Source organism: Mauremys mutica, chromosome 2 (assembly GCF_020497125.1).
Source record: "Mauremys mutica isolate MM-2020 ecotype Southern chromosome 2, ASM2049712v1, whole genome shotgun sequence".
NCBI classification, from domain to species: domain Eukaryota; kingdom Metazoa; phylum Chordata; order Testudines; family Geoemydidae; genus Mauremys; species Mauremys mutica.
In genome coordinates, this window is record NC_059073.1 from 4062981 (window position 1) to 4078313 (window position 15333).

Genomic DNA, 15333 nt, shown 5'->3' on the forward strand with positions numbered 1-15333 from the left:
TTTGGGATTGGAAGAACCTTTTCTTTTATATGGTGAAGTAAGATTCTCAGGAATCATCATCATATCTGACAGGTGTGTCTGGACGGTGGCCTGAGGCTGGGCACTTTAAGGGAACTGCATGGTTTGGACTTCTAAGTGACCAGTAAGGTACTGTAGAAGCTGTTTTGTGCTGGTTGGTAAATCTAAGTATTGGAATAACCACCAGCATTTGGGGTTTATCTGCCCTGTTTGGTTTGCAGTTCACCCTAATTGAGTGACCTCAGCTGGCTCCCCCGGGCAGCACCATCACACCCTCCCAGCCTTGTCAGCACAGGACCTGCCAGAGGAGCCCCTGGGCTCTGGTGTTGAAGCAGGAGCTTACATCACAATGTCTGCCAGGTGCCCTGCTCATGTCATCACCACCGGCCAGCCACCGGCCCAGCAGTGGAGGCCAGAGGGGGGCGCATGGCCAGCTCCCAGCCCACCTAAGCCCCTGAACGCCCTTTCCCCATGGCGTCGCTGCCAGGCGCAAGCCCCTTTTCTCCGGGGATGGCCGTGATCAGCTGCTACGAGCGGCTGAGAATGGAGATCCAGGCGCTGATCACGGAGAACAAGGAGCTCAGGAAGCTGGTGGACTTGATGAAAGAGAACCAGGAGCTGAAAAACGTCCTGCGGAACCAGCCGATGGGCGGCGAGATGTCGCTGTCCACGCTCGCCTCCACGAGGTCCAGTGAGAGAGAACAAAGCGGTATCCTCGGCCCAGGTCAGGCAGGGCTCGGCGACAGTGCCGTGGCGGGGGGTAGGCAGCTGGGGTCTCCGGCATGGCCCCAGGAGCTGAGCTGGCTGGACAGTCCTGAGGAAACCCCGGTGTGCTTCGAGGTGGGGCACCCCGGTCCTCTCTAGGGGCACTTGGGGCCCCACATGCTTCCTCACCAGCTGGGAGACCATTTTCTCCAGTGACCTGCTGGTGGTTGGGCCCTGAGCTGTGCACAGGGCATTCCTCCTCTATATGGTCCATATGCAGCCCTGCGCTGTGCCCTGGGGCAGCCCTGTTCTCTGGGCAGCAGTGCTGCTCTGATGTGGTCCCTGCCAAGGCACTTGCCAGGCCAACCAAGCCCAGACACCCAGTCCTGGCACAGGTGCCAGGCCCTGCTACCACAAACCCGCTGCTGGCTAGATTGTCCTGCAAAGCTCTGCCTCCGAAGGGCTGGCTTTGACTGAAGAGCGGCAGAGGGCTGCAGGTGCCTGGGCGGGATCTCGTCTCTGCCCAAACCTTGTGGAGGGGACGTGCTATGAAGAAAAAACCTCCCCCAGCACCCCTTTGCATCCTGCACACAGGGAGCCAGGGAGGGCAGGGTACGCTAGGAAGTGAGGTGGTGTCTGGCAGGCAAGGACAGGCCCTGCACAGAGGAGGGAGCCTGGCACCCACCCACTCGCAGGCTGAGGGGCAGGCACATCCGGCACTGCCCTCCCTGGGCTTTCTCCCCAAGCAGCGGCGTAGGCTAAGTGCCTGGCCTGGCTCCAGGCCCCTGTGGGAACAAGCAGCCGTCACGGCAGCGTGAGCCAGGCTAGGCGATCGCGTGCCCAGAGGTGACAGGCGTTAGCAGGAGACCCATCTCCACCCCTGCAGGCCCCGCAGCCGGGTCCCCGCTCTTCCGCCAGAGCACCTCCCTGCTGTGGGACGACTCCATCGAGGAGGGGCCGCTCTCCGGCAACCTGTTCGGCTCGGGCTCCAAAACATCCTCCCGGGCCAGCAAGACATCCCTGTCAAAGCACTCCAGCCAGACCTCCGAGGGCCAGGTCTCTGAGGCCAGGGCCCGAACCCCCGAGTCCTCCTACCGGAGCTCCACCGACTCCAGCAAAAAGTACATGCACACCCGGCTGCCCTCCAGCGTCAACTTCAAAGGTAACGGCGCCCCGTATCGGGGTGGGGGGGGACACGCGTGTCTGTGGGGGTGTTTGTGTGTATATGTTCATGTGGAGAGGTACATGTGCATGTAGCGTGTTTGTGTGGGGGCTATGTGTGTATGAGGATGTTCGTGTGTACATGGGGGAGTATGTGTGTATGTGGGGTGCTTTGTGTGGGGGGGTAGGTGTGTTTGTGGGAGTGTTCGTCGGGGGTAAATCTGATGAGGTTCAACAAGGACAAGTGCAGAGTCCTGCACTTGGGAAGGAAGTATCTCAGGCACTGCTACAGGCTGGGGACTGACTGACTAAGCACCAGTTCTGTGGAAAAGGACCTGGGGGTTACGGTGGACGAGAAGCTGGATATGAGTCAGCAGTGTGACCTTTTGCCAAGAAGGCTAACGGCATTTTGGGCTGTATAAGTAGGGGCATTGCCAGCAGATCGAGGGACGTGATCATTCCCCTCTATTCGACATTGGTGAGGCCTCATCTGGAGCACTGGGTCCAGTTCTGGGCGCCCTGTGACAGGTTTGATCACAGAAACCCCCTTGGGACTGTCACCTAATGTGCCGAAACTACCTCTGAGCCTGTTTTCCCTGCCAGTTTGGGCCTCCAGAACCCTGCCTTGTTGAGCCAGACACGCCAGCCTGCTGCAACACAGACCCAGGTCTGAACCACACGCCCCAAAGCTACAGACTTAATTGAAAACAACTTAAGAAGTGCTCCTGTCTCCAGCAACGAGACCCAGCTCCCAATGGGATCCAAACCCCAAATAAATCCATTTTACTCTGTATAAACTTTATAAACTTTATACAGGGTAAACTCATAAATTGTCCGCCCTCTATAACACTGACAGAGAGATATGCACAGCTGTTTGCTCCCCCAGGTATTAATCACTTACTCTGGGTTAGTTAATAAGCAAAAAGTGATTTTATTAAGTATAAAAAGTAGGATTTAAGTGGTTCCAAGTAATATCAGACAGAACAAAGTAAGTTACCAAGCAAAATAAAACAAAACACGCAAGTCTAAGCCGAATACATTAAGAAGCTGAATACGGGTAAATCTCACCCTCAGAGATGTTCCAATAAGCTTCTATCACAGACTAGACTCCTTCCTAGTCTGGGCCCAATCCTTTCCCCTGGCACAGTCCTTGTTCCAGCTCAGGTGGTAGCTAGGGGATTTCTCATGACTACGGACCCTTTGTTCTGTTCCACCCCCTTACATATCTGTGGCACAAGGCGGGAATCTTTTGTCTCTCTGAGTCCCCACCCCTCCTTCTAAATGGAAAGGCACCGGGTTCAAGATGGATTCCAGTACCAGGTGACATGGTCACATGTCCTGTGAGACCCCCTCCAAGCATCCATTCTTTCCAGCCTGACGCACAGGAAGGCTTGCAAGTAAACAGAGCCATTTACAACCAATTGTACTAGTTGATGGGAGCCATCAAGATTCCAAACCACCATTAATGGCCCACACTTTGCATAATAACAATAGGACCTCAGAGTTATAGTTCATATGTCTAGTTTCAGACACGAAAATGATACATTTATACAAATAGGATGAACACCCTCAGTAGATTATAAGCTTTGTAATGATACTTTACAAGAGACCTTTTGCATGAAGCATATTCCAGTTACATTAAATTCCCACTCATTAGCACATTTTCGTAAAATCATATAGAGTGCAACGTCACACCCCCCAATACAGAAAAGATGTGGACAAATTGGAGAGAGTCCAGCGGAGGGCAACAAAAATGATTAGGGGGCTGGAGCACATGACTTATGAGGAGAGGCTGAGGGAACTGGACTTGTTTAGTCTGCAGAAGAGAAGAGTGAGGGGGGATTTGATAGCTGCTTTCAACTACCTGAAAGGGGGTTCCAAAGAGGATGGAGCTCGGCTGTTCTCAGTGGTGGCAGATGACAGAACAAGGAGCAATGGTCTCAAGTTGCAGTGGGAGAGGTCTAGGTTGGATATTAGGAAACACTATTTCACTAGGAGGGTGGTGAAGCACTGGAATGGGTTCCCTAGGGAGGGGGTGGAATCTCCTTCCTTAGAGGTTTTTAAGGTCAGGCTTGACAAAGCCCTGGCTGGGATGATTTAGTTGGGTTTGGTCCTGCTTTGAGCAGGGGGTTGGACTAGAACCTCCTGAGGTCTTGTCCAACTCTAATCTTCTATGATTCTATGTCTGTTGGGGGGGGTATGTGTGTATCTGGGGGTATGTGCTGTGGGGATGAGGGTGTTTGTGGGGGGTACCTGTGTTAGTGGGGGGAGGTTATGGGAAGATACATGTGTATGTGGGGGTGTCCGTGTGGAGGGTAAGTGTTTGTAGGGGGGGAGGTGTTTGTGGGGAAGATATGTGTGTTTGTGGGGGGGACATGTGTTTGTGGGGGGGAAGTGTGTATGTGAGGGCACGTGTATGTGTGGGTGTTTGTGTGGGGGTATGTGTGTTTGTGGGGGTGTTCGTGTGGGGGGTACATGTGTCTGTGGGGCTGGTGCAGTTCCTCGGAGCCGCCGTCAGGCCGGACACCACCCCCTAAGGGCCTGGCCACTGGGCGGCTCTTCAGGGCTCTGTCCAGTCAGTGTTGACTGCCCCCAAGGGTCTGGGGGAGGGAGGGTCCAAGGGGGTCCCACCCACCCCAGGACACAGCGCCCCACCTCAACCCACTTCACTCCCAGCAGCTTTCTTTTGACAGTCACCCTGAACAGCCCTAGCCCCATGGCTCTGAATATCCCCCCGCAGGGCCTACACCCTCAGTGCCCCCCCACACCTCTGAATACCCCCACTGGGCCTGCCCTCTCAGCCCCACCCCCCTCCATGGCTCCGAATACCCCCACTGGACCTGGGCCCTCAGCGACCCCCCCCCATGGGTCTGAATACCTCCACTGGGCCTGCACACTCAACGACACTCCCCCTCCAGGTCTTTGAATACCCCCCCCACAGGCCTACACCTTCAGTGACCCCCCCGGCTCTGAATACCCCCACAGGGCCTGCACCCTCAGCGCCCCCCCCAGCCCTGAATGCCCCCCCTTCCCCTAGCCCTTGCTCCGCCCCTTTGCCTAGGCCCCGCCTCCCACTTACTGCATCCCCCCCTCCCTCTGTCACTCGCTCACTCGCTCATTTTCATTGGGCTGGGACGGGGGGTGGGGTGCAGGAGGGAGTGAGGGCTCTAGCTGGGGGTGCGAGTTCCAGGGTGAGGCCAGAAATTAGGGGTCAGGGTGTGGAAAGGGGCTCTGGGCAGGGGCAGGGGGTTGGGGTGCAGGCTTTGGGGTGGAGCTGGGGATGAGGGGTTTGGGGTGCAGGAGGGGGCTTTGGGCTCGGGGCTGGAGCTGAGGGGGCTGGAGTGTTGAAGGGGGCTTTGGGCTGAGGCAGGGGGTTGGGGTGGGGGAGGAGGTACGGGCTCTGGGCTGGGGGTGTGGGTTCCAGGGTGGGGTCAGAAATGAGGAGTTCAGGGTGTGTGTGGGGTGGGGGGGCTCAGGGCTGGTTCAATGGTTGCGAGGGGGTGTGGGGTGCAGGCTCCAGGAGGGAGCTGGGGTGCGGAAGGGGGTGCAGGCGCCGAGCAGCGCTTACCTCGGGCGGCTTCCTGGAAGTGGTGACATCCCTCGGCCCCTAGGTGGAGACGCGGCGGGGCGGCTCTGCGCGGTGCACGCTGTCTTGGCTCACAGGTGCCGCCCCCACAGCTGCCATTGGCTGCGGTTCCCGGCCAATGGGAGCTGCGGAGCTGGCGCTTGGGGCGTGGGCAGCCTCGGAGCCGGACATGCCGGAGCTGCGTGAAGCCGGGCAGGGACCTGCCTTAGCCCTGCTGTGCCGCCAACTAGACTTTTAACGGCCCGGTCAGCGGTGCTGCTCGGCACCGCTAGGGTCCCTTTCGACCCGACGTTCCAGTCAAAAACTGCACACCTGGCAGCCCTATGGCTCTGAATCCCCCCCACTGGGCCTGCCCCTCAGCGACCCCCACCCCAGTTCTGAATCCCCCCCACTGGGCCTGCCCCCTCAGCGACCCCCACCCCAGTTCTGAATCCCCCCCACTGGGCCTGCCGTTCAGCGACCCCCAACCCAGTTCTGAATCCCCCCCACTGGGCCTGCCCCTCAGTGACCCCCACCCCAGTTCTGAATCCCCCCCACTGGGCCTGCCGTTCAGCGACCCCCACCCCAGTTCTGAATCCCCCCCACTGGGCCTGCCCCCTCAGCGACCCCCACTCCAGTTCTGAATACCCCCACTGGGCCTGCCCCCTCAGCGACCCCCACCCCAGTTCTGAATCCCCCCCACTGGGCCTGCCCCCTCAGCAACCCCACACCCCAGTTCTGAATCCCCCCCACTGGGCCTGCCCCCGCAGCGACCCCCACCCCAGTTCTGAATCCCCCCCACTGGGCCTGCCCCTCAGCGACCCCCACCCCAGTTCTGAATCCCCCCCACTGGGCCTGCCCTTCAGCGACCCCCACCCCAGTTCTGAATCCCCCCCACTGGGCCTGCCCCCTCAGCGACCCCCAACCCAGTTCTGAATACCCCCACTGGGCCTGCCCCCTCAGCGACCCCCACCCCAGTTCTGAATCCCCCCCACTGGGCCTGCCCCCTCAGCAACCCCACACCCCAGTTCTGAATCCCCCCCACTGGGCCTGCCCCCTCAGCGACCCCCAACCCAGTTCTGAATCCCCCCCACTGGGCCTGCCCCCTCAGCAACCCCACACCCCAGTTCTGAATCCCCCTCACTGGGCCTGCCCCCTCAGCGACCCCCAACCCAGTTCTGAATCCCCCCCACTGGGCCTGCCCCCTCAGCGACCCCCACTCCAGTTCTGAATACCCCCACTGGGCCTGCCCTTCAGCGACCCCCACCCCAGTTCTGAATCCCCCCCACTGGGCCTGCCCCCTCAGCGACCCCCACCCCAGTTCTGAATCCCCCCCACTGGGCCTGCCCCCTCAGTGACCCCCACCCCAGTTCTGAATCCCCCCCACTGGGCCTGCCCCCTCAGCGACCCCCACTCCAGTTCTGAATACCCCCACTGGGCCTGCCCCCTCAGCGACCCCCACCCCAGTTCTGAATCCCCCCCACTGGGCCTGCCCCCTCAGCAACCCCACACCCCAGTTCTGAATCCCCCTCACTGGGCCTGCCCCCTCAGCGACCCCCACACCAGTTCTGAATCCCCCCAACTGGGCCGCCCCCTCAGCGACCCCCACCCCAGTTCTGAATCCCCCCCACTGGGCCTGCCCCCTCTGCGACCCCCACCCCAGTTCTGAATACCCCCACTGGGCCTGCCCCCTCAGCAACCCCACACCCCAGTTCTGAATACCCCCACTGGGCCTGCCCTTCAGCGACCCCCACCCCAGTTCTGAATCCCCCCCACTGGGCCTGCCCCCTCAGCGACCCCCACTCCAGTTCTGAATCCCCCCCACTGGGCCTGCCCCTCAGCGACCCCCACCCCCGTTTTTAATCCCCCCCACTGGGCCTGCCCCCCTCAGCGACCCCCACCCCAGTTCTGAATCCCCCCCACTGGGCCTGCCCCCTCAGCGACCCCCACCCCAGTTCTGAATCCCCCCCACTGGGCCTGCCCCCTCAGCAACCCCACACCCCAGTTCTGAATACCCCCACTGGGCCTGCCCTTCAGAGACCCCCACCCCAGTTCTGAATCCCCCTCACTGGGCCTGCCCCCTCAGCGACCCCCACTCCAGTTCTGAATCCCCCCCACTGGACCTGCCCCCTCAGCGACCCCCACTCCAGTTCTGAATACCCCTCTCACCAGAGCTGTCTCTTGGCCAAGCAGCTCGATTTAGCTCCCTCTCCTCTCCCCGCTCCCCAGCCCGGTGCTGGCGCCCCAGCCCCTCCTTGTTGCCGGTGGCTGTTCTCTGAGCTGCCCGGGTTTGCCAGTGGCTCTGTGGCACTGAGGTGCCAGCTGTCAGAAGGACGCCCCAGGCACAGCTGGGCCCAGCACCTCCCGATTCCAGGCCTCCTCTGTGTCATCCTGCTGGGACTGCAGTGCGGGCGGGCTGGGCCAGGCCTTTCCAGTGCACCCATCCTGCCTCAGCCCCCGAGCTGGTGCTGGGGTCGGGGAGCCGGTGCCAGGGCAGGGCCCTGGGCAGGGCCTGGGGAGGCGTCCGTAGCAGCAGTGCCCGGGATGGACGGACAGGCATGCTCAAGGCAGCCAAGCGTCGGGGCGGTTTGCTTTGGCGGCGTGGCCTGCACTCCCTGGCAGGGCTGGTGCTGGGCTGGTGCTGTCGGGACATTCACCGCGGGCTCTTGGTCCCCTGCAGCCTCCACAGACAGCGTCCCCCACAGCGCCTCGCCATGGGACACCACCCTCAACGACACGGTTTTCAGCGACGACATGCCCTTGCTCCCGCAGAGTGCCATCTCCCCCACCAGCAGGACCGCCCCCGTCAGCTTCCAGATGCCCCCGACCCCACAGGACCCCCAGCGCCCACCAGACGTCAGGCCCAAGGAGATGACGCGCAAGGTCTTCCGAGCCACCGATAGGCCCCAGACACAAGGGGCCACTTCCAAGCCCAACCTGGTCAAAGGTAAGTGGCAGCTCCTGTGCGGCCCGCTGGAAACGAGCAGCGTGGCAGGCCCCTGCAAGTCGTGGTCATACCAAGAGTCCCGGGCGAACGTGGCACAGGCTGGGGAACCCCCGGGGGCTCCATGGGAACCAGGCAGCTGGGAATGAGGTGGCCTGGCTGGTATCTCTGCCTGTGTCCCGGGGATCCGGCTGAGAACAGCCCCGGTGCCGTGTCTCAGAGCCATAGCCAGAGCACGGTGCTCTTCCAGTCTTATGCGTGTGAGCCCCCCCTCGTCAGTCCCCACTGCACCCAGATGCTGCACCTACCAACCAAGAGTCCTGGGACTTTGCTGGGGCTGGTGCCTACAGATTGTGGTGCTGCCCACTGCAAATGGAGATGGGGTCCGGGGACCAGCAGATTACGAGTCCCACCATGCAATGCAGGCTGCCCACATGGCAAGGCACTGTATGCTGGCACATTGGCGCCTCGGGCTGCCCTTCAGCATTAAAGGGACATGACCAGTTTGTAACCTGGGCTCTTTCAAAGTCACACTGGGGCCTGGTCCTGCACCATCCTGCTGGGTTTGGTGGCTTTTTGTCCATGTGGTCCTGGCTAACCTGCCCTTCCCCCATGACTGTGTGGTGGCAGCAGTGCCGGCCCAGCCCTTCCAAATGCAGGAGTCTGGGCCTATATTCAGGAGACTCTTGGAAAAGTGCAGGGTCAGTTTCTTTGCCTTTTGTGGGGCACCTTTTCCAGATTGTCTCTGCACCCACGAGGGCTGGAAAGTGACTTCAAACAAAAGGGGCAGCTAGGATTCTCCCCTACCCTGCCCTGCACCCAGAGCTCCTGATAAACGCCGGAGATCTGGCTGCGCAGGGGAAAGCCACAGCCTACACACAGGGGCGGCTCTACAAATTTGGCCACCCCAAGCAGTCATGCCCGGGAGGCGCCCCCGAGCCGCGGGAGCAGTGGACCTCCCGCGGGCATGACTGCGGAGGGTCCGCTGGTCGCGCGGCTCGGCTGGACCTCCCGCAGCTGCGGGCGGTTCGCTGGTCCGGCGGCTCCGGTTGAGCTGCCGCAGGCATGCCTGCGGGAGGTCCAGCCGAGCCGCGGGACCAGCGAACCGTCCGCAGTCATGCCTGCGGGAGGTCCACTGGAGCCGCCGGCCGAGCGTCCCCTCCGCAGTCATGCCTGCGGCATGTCCGCTGCTCCCGGGGCTCCGGTGGACCTCCCGCAGGCATGACTGCGGCAGGTCCGCCGGCCCAGCCTGCCGCCCCCCCGGGAAAGGGCCGCCCCAGGCGGGTGCTTGCCCCGCTGGGCTCTGGAGCCGGCCCTGCCTACACAGCAGGAACCACTCCCGGGCTCAGCTGTGACTCTCCTTGAGTTTGACTGGCTTCGCCTCAGGCCCAAGTGGCTAAAGCACAAAGGGAACAAATGGAAAGAGCATTCTCTCCCCCCTCTCCAATCACCCACCTCTGCTCCTCCTGTGGGCGCCGGCTCACAGCCAGAGGCAGAACAACTTCAGAGAGACGCTGCCTGGGACATTGAGGGAGCCTCTTTAAGATGAGGGCAGTCAAAGAGCACTTGGCTGGCTTTAGCTGCCTCTGATACTTGTAAGTAGTTTTCTATACTTTCCCTCACTATATCATACCACATATTAACCATTACATTAAACATGATCATATGAGCAAACTCGGCCGACTAGGGGGATTAAAATAGCCTGGCTCTGTTGCATTCATACGAAACCTTCTCCCTGACCTGTAACATATTTGTATGCTAGGTTTTGGTCGATCACAACCGGAATTCTCAGCTGATTCTACTCCACTTACCTCCAATTCCTACTTCACATGAGCTCAGTTGAATTTTACTAGCCAGCCTAATATCTAATTTCGAACACTGCACAAGAGGCGCGTAACACCATGTAGAGACGTCCTTCCACAAATAATTAACCCCTTAGCTGGTTTCAACAATTACTTAAACAAGTCCCGAGAAACAGCAGCGGGGTGGGGAGGGGTCTGCTCCCTCTCTCTTCCCTCGATGGCTAATGTGCTCTTAGCTGATCAAGAGGTTATTACCCAGTCGGGCTCTATCGAGCAGCAAGGGCCAGGCTGACAATACACGGATCTGGGCGCTGAGGGCACTGAAATAAGGTAGTCGGAACCGTACAAGTTCTGAGTTACTGAGGCCTCTTGGCAGCAATTAAAACATAAACCAATCAGCTCTCCCACCACCTCAGGGTGTGAATTTTTAGGCCCAATGCAACTGCCATTTTAAACTTCTGGTATCTTAATATTACCACAAGTCAACTTACAAAGGCCCCTTAACACATGTACAAAGATTCTAAACCCCAGTGACTAGTCAGTAATACCCAATGAGGATTCCCTCGGCGTGCAATGGGGAGTCCTTACACAATATCCATGGAGACCTTATGGTGGGAGATGCCAAGTTAGTCTGATGGTCAAGACCTCGAGTGCTCCTTTGTGTGATGTGCGTATTTGTGTCAATGTCTACTATTTCCCCCTGGAGGACATATTCCTCCCTCTATTGCAGAATTAATCAGTTAAGAAAAGCAGTGTACGAGAGGCAAAGAAACAGAAAGGAAACAGTTGAAGGAAAAGAGGAAGTCCCTGATGAGTTGCAGTGTTTCTGATCGGCATCAAATTCTGACTGAGAGATCAGCTGAATTTCAACTTAGACTTTTACTTAGAGTTTTCTATCTTGGGTAGGGAGGTTGCCCCTGTGCACCTCTCAGGGTCCTATCTGGGTTGCCAAGCTGTAGCCTGATCTTTAGATTATGTATTAATTATATTGATTACTTAAGAATCCCCAGTTATTATTTTGAGGGTTGAGAGGTTCTTGTCCCAAGATCCGGCCCAGTATTATTTAAATTATTGTATCGTTGGATAGTATAGTGCACAGGTGCAACACTCAGACTATAGGAATTCTTTTATATGTACAAATATAGTTTATCAATACATTTAGCACAGTCACAAACACCCCAGCTCAGTAAGGTAGATAGAGATACTACAGAACATACATCTGCACATCCATATACTCACAACATCTCTTGTAGAACAACCTGAAATGTTAGCCATCATCTTCCTCATCACCAGCACCTTCACCATCATCACCAGTGGCATTATTCTGGCACTTCAGTTCATTGCCATGACACTTCTGTGGTCAGAACGTCCCCTTCAAGACTCTATTTTCAGCTCCCCAATACCTGGGGTTTTCTGTTGGGCTGTTAATCTGTGCAAAGTTCCTAGGCCTCAAGGTTTATGCTGACTTGCAGAAGCTAATGTCTTATAGGATACAGGCCTGGAGGTTCCTTGTATTGCTGCTCAATATAATACAGAGCAATGAATATAACAAAGGCAAACTAGCCTGCTGGGCTGCAGTCCGGTGACGGACACACTGAAGGAGCATTAGAGAGGCAAGAAGAGGACCGGGGAGGACTGCAGCATGGGAGCCCAGGGAGGACCCAGTTTCCAGAAAAGTGTGGTTGACCGTCGAAGGCAGCTGACGGGTTGAGGGGGCTGGGGATGGAGTGCTGGTTCAGAGCGACTGTGTCGCCGTAGCGCCCTGTGGTCTGTTGTGCGAAGGCCAAGGCCAGCAGCCCTGTGTTAGGTGGCCATTGCTGGGACAGGCTGGCCCCTGCTAGGGCCAGCGCTTGGCTAAGCCTGTGTGTTTTGCATTCCCTCGTGTGGCCCTGAATGACCTGCGGGGAGAATGGCTCAGCATCTCGCAGCATTTGGGAGAAAGGGGAAGTGGGCAAGTAAATGGCTTCTGGTTCTGGCAGGATAAGATTAAAATTAAAAACCCGTAAAACATCGAAATCTGCTTCCTTGTAGTTCCGTTAGGCTCTGTCTAATGTACACGTACAAGGTAAAGCAAACGCCCCCCCAAACCTGCAAGTGGGAGGTGGTAGGGGCAGAAGCCAGGGTTACACCCCTTAGGTGACATTCAAGTAGTAAGATTGTTTTGTTACTTGCATAAGCCAAACTGCAGCCACAAAACGCGTTGGGTTTCCATTTGCAGTTGGTAATGAGCATATTGCTAATATAACTAATGGAGAGGGAATCCCGCTGTCCCTTTGCTGCTGGACTCGGCTCGTTTGAGCTGACGTCCCGCGGGAATGCTGGTGTGGAGGTGCACGCACTAGCACGAGGGGCATGTTCCCCCCAGACTTGGGGCTTCAGCAGCAGTGAGGCAGCCACCCCGAACGGGGCTCTCCTCGGGGGTTACGGTGGATGCCAGGCGGGTGAGAGGAAAGGATTCAACCCAGAGGGCTGGGCAGCTGCAGCATCCAGGGGGAAGTTACTGTACAGCCACGGCCGGGCAGACATGGGGAGGGGTCAGTGTGCACATGGGGCAAGGGAGCTGGGGGCATTGCCATAGAAACGTGGCTTGTTGGCACAGATTGGTGCCTGCCAATGAGGGTCATCATCCAGCTGATTCCTATTGCTGGCGCTCTGGGGCGGCCGGGGCCAGAGGGTGACACCCTGACCCGCCTCCTGGGGCCTTGCAGATCACAACCAGCTGACCTGGGAGCGCATCGTGGGGGAAATCGCCTTTCAGCTGGATCGCAGGATCCTCTCCAGCATCTTCCCCGAGCGTGTGCGGCTCTACGGCTTCACCGTCAACAACATCCCCGAGAAGATCATCCAGGTAGGAGAGCAGCCGAGGGGTGGGCAGGCCTGGCTCTGCGGCTGGCACGAGCTGGGCTGGGCGCGGGGCTACGCCCGGCTGCTTCGTCCCACCAGGGCAGGGAGCTGAAGCCAACGGGCCCCCCCTTGTCTGTGCCCCAACTGCCAGGGGGTGGGGCTCATTACCGGCCCTGGGCCATTTCCAGTCTGCCGGCGAGCGCTGGATCATCTCCTCAGCCCCAGAGCAGCCTGGCAGGGCAGGGTAAGCTCCCCACAGCGCCCTGCCCCTGGGCGAGAGGGGAGGGGCCAGCCCTCGCTCTGCGGCACAGCAGCCGGGGGCAGCTCGGAGGCTCCCTGATGGATTGCGATGGGGTGCGGCCAGGTGGATGCCTGGCCACTAGAAGAGGGGCTGAGACTCCACCAGCCCGTCTCACACAGGGCCCCTTGGAGGGTCAGGGCCTTGGGGCACAGCAGGGTCAGCGGGGGTGTGACAGGGCCCTAGAGGCAAAGAGCCCAGCCCAGCCCCATGCCCCGTCCCCTGGGATAGAGAGCGTCACCCAGCTGCAGTCTGCGGGTGGGGAGAGCTGGGACTAGCAAGGGCTGCTTGGTTTCATAGACCCAAGTGGCTGCACCAAGGGGCGGGCGCCAGGGCGCGACCCACGCTGCTGACAGGGCCACACCTGGGCAGGCAAACCGCGGGGAAGGTTCCCCGAGCATCAGGCAGATCCGTCTGGCAGGGGGACAGATTCTCTGGGGAGCGTCTCCTAGGGAAGGGGTAGGAAGCCATGGCCACTGCATTTGCAGCCAGAGCCACCCGCCCTCAGGAGGAGCCGGCTCAGGCCCTGGGCTGCATGGATGGGACGGGCGCTGACAGGGCTCTTCCCACTGAAAGTACACGGCCCTTCGGACTAGCCCTTCCCGTCCTGTGGACATGCTCCTGTTGCAGCGAGGCAGCTCCCAGCCCTGCCAGCCCCAGTTCCTGTCTCCGTGGTGGGGCAGCCCCCGCCCAGCCAGCCCCAGCTCCCCAGAGGGGTAGTAACCCCTGGCCCAGCCATCCCAGGCTCCCATCTCTCCGGCAGAGAAGCCCCCAGCCAGCCAGCCAGGCTACCATCTCCCTGGCAGGGCAGCCCCCAGCCAGCCAGCCAGGCTGCCATCTCCCTGGCAGGGCAGCCCCCAGCCAGCCAGCCAGGCTGCCATCTCACAGGCTTCAGAGGAAGGTGCAGGAGCCCTGCAGTCTCAGTTGTGGGATGAGCTGCAACAGGGGAAGTTCCGCTGAGCCTGTCATGGGGGGCTGGCTCCTGCCCTGGGGGCTCGTGCCCGTCTGAATTCTGAGTTAGGGGTTAGCAGTGACTCTGGCCAGCGGCCTCTCCACGTAACTGTCTCTCATCCCATTTCAGACGCCTGCTAAGGGCTTGGATGCCCCGACATGTAGTGGCAGTGAGTCCCGCAGGCTGACTGTGTTGGGCTGAATCCGCTCTCCTCTGTTCTGCCCCCCCGAGATAAGTTAACTGGGGTTTCTGACCTCAGGGTGCCCAACCCCTCCCCTCAAACCGCTCCTCTTTTCCAGGCTTCCACCAACACCCTCTCCAACCAGGTGGACGAGCAGCAGTGCACAGCGATGACGCGGCGCTACCTGGAAATCATGAACCGCCTGAAGGCGGCGGGGTACAACCCATGCATGCACCCCAGCTTCACCGAGTACATCGTGAACACCTACGGCATTCTGCGGGAGCGGCCAGAGCTGGCCGCCTCTGAGAGCGGCTCCTACAACAACGTGGACTTCCTGCGCAAGGTGGTGATGGAGACGGTGCCCGACGCCGTCCGGGACAGCGCCCTCATCCTGCTCGAGTGCCTCGCCCAGCTGGCCAAGGACGACGGCAAGCCCATGTTCATCTGGTGAGCCGAGGCCGCCTGCCCGTGCGCCGCAGCGAGCCCATTAAACAGTCAGCAAAAGACCCAATGCCCCAGAGCTTCATTTGAGACCAATGCGGCACGAGAGCCAATGAACTTCATGGCAGCGCTCTCCGAGCCTCGTCTCCCAGCCGTGCCCCGGACCAGCCCCCTGTGGCCGCAGGTCGGGCAGGGCAGCCCCCGCTACACGTACTCCCAGCAGGGCTTCCCGGAGGCACCCTCTACCCCAAGGGCAGCGGCTAGTCTGAAAGACAGAGGCTCACACAACTCTGGCAGGTTGCCATTTGAACAGACATGCACATTCACACCCCGCAGGGCAGGCTGCCGCGGAGCGTGCCCACTGCCCCCTTTCTCCCCGGCGGCCAGTGTGGGCCCTGGGCCACCTGCGGTTCGTGTGCAAA

At 59.5% G+C, this 15333-nt stretch overlaps 1 protein-coding gene across 1 annotated transcript; it reads left to right on the plus strand.

Moving 5' to 3' along the window:
• Positions 1-328: 328 nt before the first annotated feature.
• Positions 329-15333, plus strand: SPATC1 (spermatogenesis and centriole associated 1). Its single transcript, XM_045003021.1, has 5 exons — positions 329-742; positions 1610-1885; positions 8130-8396; positions 12904-13043; positions 14589-15333. Exons 1-5 carry the CDS (start codon positions 490-492, stop codon positions 14919-14921), a joined length of 1269 nt encoding a protein of 422 aa, XP_044858956.1. The 5' UTR covers positions 329-489; the 3' UTR covers positions 14922-15333.